The 5,000-nt window shown below is 40.2% G+C and overlaps 1 protein-coding gene across 8 annotated transcripts in view; it reads left to right on the forward strand.

The window, feature by feature from the left end:
- The window catches only part of LOC125039819 (neurofilament heavy polypeptide-like), a 61,454-nt gene that overhangs the window by 40,959 nt on the left and 15,495 nt on the right, over positions 1 to 5,000 (forward strand). For 5 of the 8 annotated variants that reach the window (XM_047634121.1, XM_047634119.1, XM_047634113.1 and 2 more), the window contains exons 5-6: positions 3,834 to 3,960; positions 4,595 to 4,806. In XM_047634121.1, the coding sequence (XP_047490077.1) occupies positions 3,834 to 3,960; positions 4,595 to 4,806 (339 nt within the window). The remainder of the gene's footprint in view (positions 1 to 3,833; positions 3,961 to 4,594; positions 4,807 to 5,000) is intronic. The other 3 variants (XM_047634115.1, XM_047634117.1, XM_047634120.1) reach the window with 1 other exon arrangement.

A 5,000-nucleotide genomic window follows, 5' to 3' on the forward strand; every position in this document is an offset into this window, starting at 1 on the left:
CAACTCAAGCTGCGTTCGGATCCGTGCAAAATGTCCTCTACAACCACGTGTCTTCCATTCTGTTCTTCCTCACCAGCACTCACTTCTAAGCTTCTCACATCTCAGAGCTAGAGCAATGTATTGCCTTATAATCTCTCAACGACTGTTACATTTTGTGACTTTTAAAGTTGAAATTATCAGTTGGTGAATGATATGTGGAACTTTAAACAGGTTTACTCAAACATCAATTACTGATGAGAATTTTGATTAACTGACTGCCATCTTTTAAAGTGAATGTAAAAAATCATACAAGGATCTCTCATATTTGAAATTACTTATTGATAAAGTCCAGGTAGCACATTAAACAAAGTCATTAATTTATGAATTGGTGAAAGAATTTAACGTTCAGCATTTATTAAAATTTAAGAAATAATTTGACCAACCTGCTCTTAGTTTGCTTTCGTTTCCACTTCCACATTATTTTTTAAGTCACTTACTTTTACTCTGATTGTGAGACCTGGAATATATTACTGAAAACATTGTGGCCTCAGTAATGGTATTCTTATAGGTTCGTGAAGAGATTAACAGATAAAAAGGGAATATAACATTCCTCAAGCATTCCTCATATTTATAGTAACAGTCTCCGTTTAAGACACGCCCCTTCACGCCATCCCACAGGTCTTTCACTCGCTCATTAGTGCACATTTCGGAACACAATGGGCTGCCACGCGCTCTTCTTTGTAGATGAATCACTGTACAGTCACGGACAATAGTCGTGTGTTGTGAATGAAGCTTCGAAACCCTGAAAACCTAGATTAGAAGGCTCAAATCATTTGGGTGTTCGAAACGAAATTTCGAAACATTTGACTAGAGATTTGGTCGTGACTGTTCATATTTCATGATTCCTATTTTCCACGTTGTTGTACATTTTACACTTTTTTTTATATTCGTTCCTCACCCGTTCCGCTGGCATTTGAAAACATGAATATCACTTTTGATATCTACACTTATTCATGGTGGTTATATGATCATTTTTTATTGATCTCGCCGTTCCCGTTAGACTCTCTTTCTCACTTTTTCCTCACACACCATCTTTCTCCCTCTGCCCGCCCACTCCTCCCTTCTTTTTTCTCCCTTCTCACCCTGTCTCCCTGCCTGTAGGTCGAAGTGTCGAACATGGCAATCTCCTCAAACCAAGAAGCCACGACCCTGGAGCTGGATGTGGAGGTCAAGGCGCCCCCACCGAGGAAGGTAATCGTATGTCTCGCGTAGCTTCCGATGACCTGGCTTGAACTTGTCACGTGACCCGCCGTCTGGGAAGTCATGGCGCGCGTGCTCGATTTGTAGTACTTGTTGAAGTGACTCGCTCTGTATATACATGCAGATGTAAAAAAATGCTGTAAATAAACACATGTGTGTGGATACATAAACACACACACATATACACGCATACATAGACAAGAGCAGTTTCACACACACACACACATACACACATATATATACACACATATACACACATAAACACAAACATAAACATAAACACAAACACAAATACAAACACAAACACAAACACACACACAAACACACATGCACACATGCACACACATACACACACACATACACGCGCGCATATACACACACACACATACACACACACATACATACACACATATACACACACAAACATAAACACAAATACACACACACACACAAACACACACACACACACACACACACACACACACACACACACACACACACACACACACACACACACACACACACACACACAACCAACAACCAAATACATACCCGTCGATTCAACACAGCCTCTGTATGAAGATACTGTAGCCCGGTAAACCTCGCGATGACTGATCGATGACCTCAATAATATCTTTCTGTTTTCAGAATATTAACCGCATGAACTTATCCGCCCTTCGGAACGGAGAACCTAATGTAGCAATGTAGTCGTTTGCGGTGTAGTTTTGTCATTATAGTAGTTCTATGAGACGCTATTAAGGACATCACTTGTAGCGTAACTGATGCTCACTTATTCACCCGCTTATTTACTTATACACCCATTTATTTACTTATGAAGTCACGAATGCTCGGCCATTTACCGCGTCGCCTAATTGGCTTTCTACCTGTGGTCCCTTGCAGCTGTGTATCCTTGTTCCTTGATCGTTTATCCCTGTAACTCTCCAACTTCCATCCCTTTTTCCATATTTTCGACCTATTTATATTTTTTCTTCTTGACTCTTCTTTCAGTTCATGTTAATTCTTGCTGTTTTTTTCATAGTTGGTTTTGATATCTAATTTTCCTCTCTCTCTCTCTCTCTCTCTCTCTCTCTATCTATCTATCTATCTATCTATCTATCTATCTATCTCTCTCTCTCTCTCTCTCTCTCTCTCTCTCTCTCTATATATATATATATATATATATATATATATATATATATGTACATGTATATATATGTATGTATAGATAATATATATATATATATACACAATATATAAATAAATAATATAAATATGTATTGTATGTTGTATATATATGTACATATATATGTATATATATATATATATATATATATATATATATATATATATATGTATATATATACATATACTTTTTGCTTCCTTTTCGTGTTAATATTTCTTTTTATTTTAGCTTTCTATTTTATCTTCTTGGTATACTTATTCCCCACCCCCTTTATTCGGAATTTATTATTTTTTCTCATTCTTCACCATCTTTCTAATCGTTTCTCATTTAGAAGCTTAGCATAGATTCTCTCTCTCTCTCTCTCTCTCTCTCTCTCTCTCTCTCTCTCTCTCTCTCTCTCTCTCTCTATCTATCTATCTATCTATCTATCTATCTATCTCCCTCCCTCCCTCCCTCCCTCCTTCCATCTCCTTCCTTCTCTCGCTCTCCTTAACTACCTGCCTGTGTATCAATATGCCTTTTTACATAACTACTTTTCTATTTATCGATTCGTCTGTCTGTCAAGTGTCTGCAGATCTCCTATCTTCTTCCCCACCTCATGTCCAACCTATCTTCATCTCCCCCACTCGTTCCCCCCCTTTCTACTTCCCTCCTTCCCTTCTTCCCTTCTTCCCCACCTTCCCCACCTTCCCTCCCTCTCTTACTCCCTCCTTCCTTCCTTCCCTCCCTCCCTTACTCCCTTTTTCCTTTCCTTCTTCTCTTCCTCTTTCCCTCCGTCCATCCCTGTCTACCACCTACCTGCCTACCTACTTACATACACACTCCTACCTACATACTTCACTACTTCCCTCTCTTTCTCCCTCCTTTCCTTCCTTCCTTCCTTTTCCTTCCCTCCCTTCCTTTTTTCCTTCTTTATTCCCTCTCTGCTCCTACCTTTCTAATTTCTTTCCCCGTTCTTAACCCCGTTTCCTTCTTTCCTTCCTTTCTTTCTTTTACCTCTCTTCCTCCCTTCTTCTCTTTCTTCTTCATTCCCTCCCTCCTGCTACCTCCATACGCTCCTCCCTCTCAACTTCCCCCCACCTAGATGCCAACCTCTTTCCTTCCTGCCTCCCTACCAACCTCACTCTCCACCTACCAGCCAACCTCTCTATAACCTCCTTATTTCCCCCACCCACTCACCCACCCTCACTGTCCACCTACCACTCTACCCCTCCCACCCTCTAATCTACCCCACCCACCCAGCCCCACTACCCACCCTCCAATCTACCCCACCCTTATTACCCTCACCATCCACCTACAACTTTACACCTCCCCCCTCCACCTACCCCTTTACCCCCCCCCCCCCCTCCACCACACACCACCGCCCAGTCCCCTCAAGTGTCGACACAAGTAACACCCTTTTGCCTTGCAGGAGAATGGGCAGGCCAGGTCCCCCTCGAAGGCTCCCAAAGGATCTCCAAGAAAGAGGATGCCCCGCTCCTCCGACCCTTCCCCCATGAAGCGAACGCCACAATCCACTGCCTCTGCTGAACGTAAAGGTGGGCGAAAAGGAGTTTTTTTTTTTTTTTGTTTTTTTTTTACGTTTTTTTGTGTGTGTCTTTTATATGTATTGATTATGTTGGGAGGGGGGGGGGGGTCTTTTGATATGGATTTTGTGCAAATTTTTATGGATTTTTTTTGTGGGATTTTAAATGTTTTTTTTTTTGTTTTCTCTCTCTCTTTTCCCTTTTTCTGTTTTTCATTAAATTGATTTATATGTTTATTTGTATATGTATGGTGAATTGTTGGTCGTATGAGAACGGTGATGAGAGTAATGGATAATAATAACTTTTTAATATCGGAATTATCAGTGATGACAATTGAAAAAATATGCCTCATAACCCCTATAAAAGTTAAGTAATACATAAGTTATTATCAGTAGCATTATCATTGCAGTCTAAGTTGAATATTGCGAAGTGTATACAGCGACATATTTGTCTATGAGCTTTCCTTTATCTTTTAATTTTATAATATTCTTTTTTGATCTGACCGCATCCATATTTTCCAGGCAATTTTACCTTAACTGCATTTTTTTTTTTTTATCCCTTTTTGTGGCCTCTTCACAATTTACCCCGACTTTTATCTCTCCAAGACGTTCCGAGCTTTCAATTTTATCATGACACCTATTTGCAGTGCCGATGAACAAGATTGAAGTTGGCAAGACAGCTTCCCCGAATCTGAAGGCTGTCAAGTCCAAGATTGGGTCGATGGACAATGCCACCTACAAGCCAGGCGGAGGAAAGGTCAAGATTGAGTCCAAGAAACTCGATTTTTCCAAAACCTCGAGCAGGATCTCGGCCAAAAATGAAGCCTATACACCCGGGGGAGGCGAGAAGAAGGTAAATGTTAGTGACACGAGCAGTTCTTTTTTTGTTTACTAATCTTAATCTTGAGAGTGTTCTCATTGCTGGTTTCCGTCCATCCCTCTTCTCTTTATTTATTATTATTATTATTATTATTATTATTTAGTTTTGATCTATTCGGTAGATGTAGCTGTTCCATTGAGGGTTTCTTGGCTTGTTCTCTAGTGATCGTGTGG

The sequence above is a fragment of the Penaeus chinensis genome, chromosome 28, assembly GCF_019202785.1.
Source record: "Penaeus chinensis breed Huanghai No. 1 chromosome 28, ASM1920278v2, whole genome shotgun sequence".
Classification (NCBI taxonomy): Eukaryota; Metazoa; Arthropoda; class Malacostraca; order Decapoda; family Penaeidae; genus Penaeus; species Penaeus chinensis.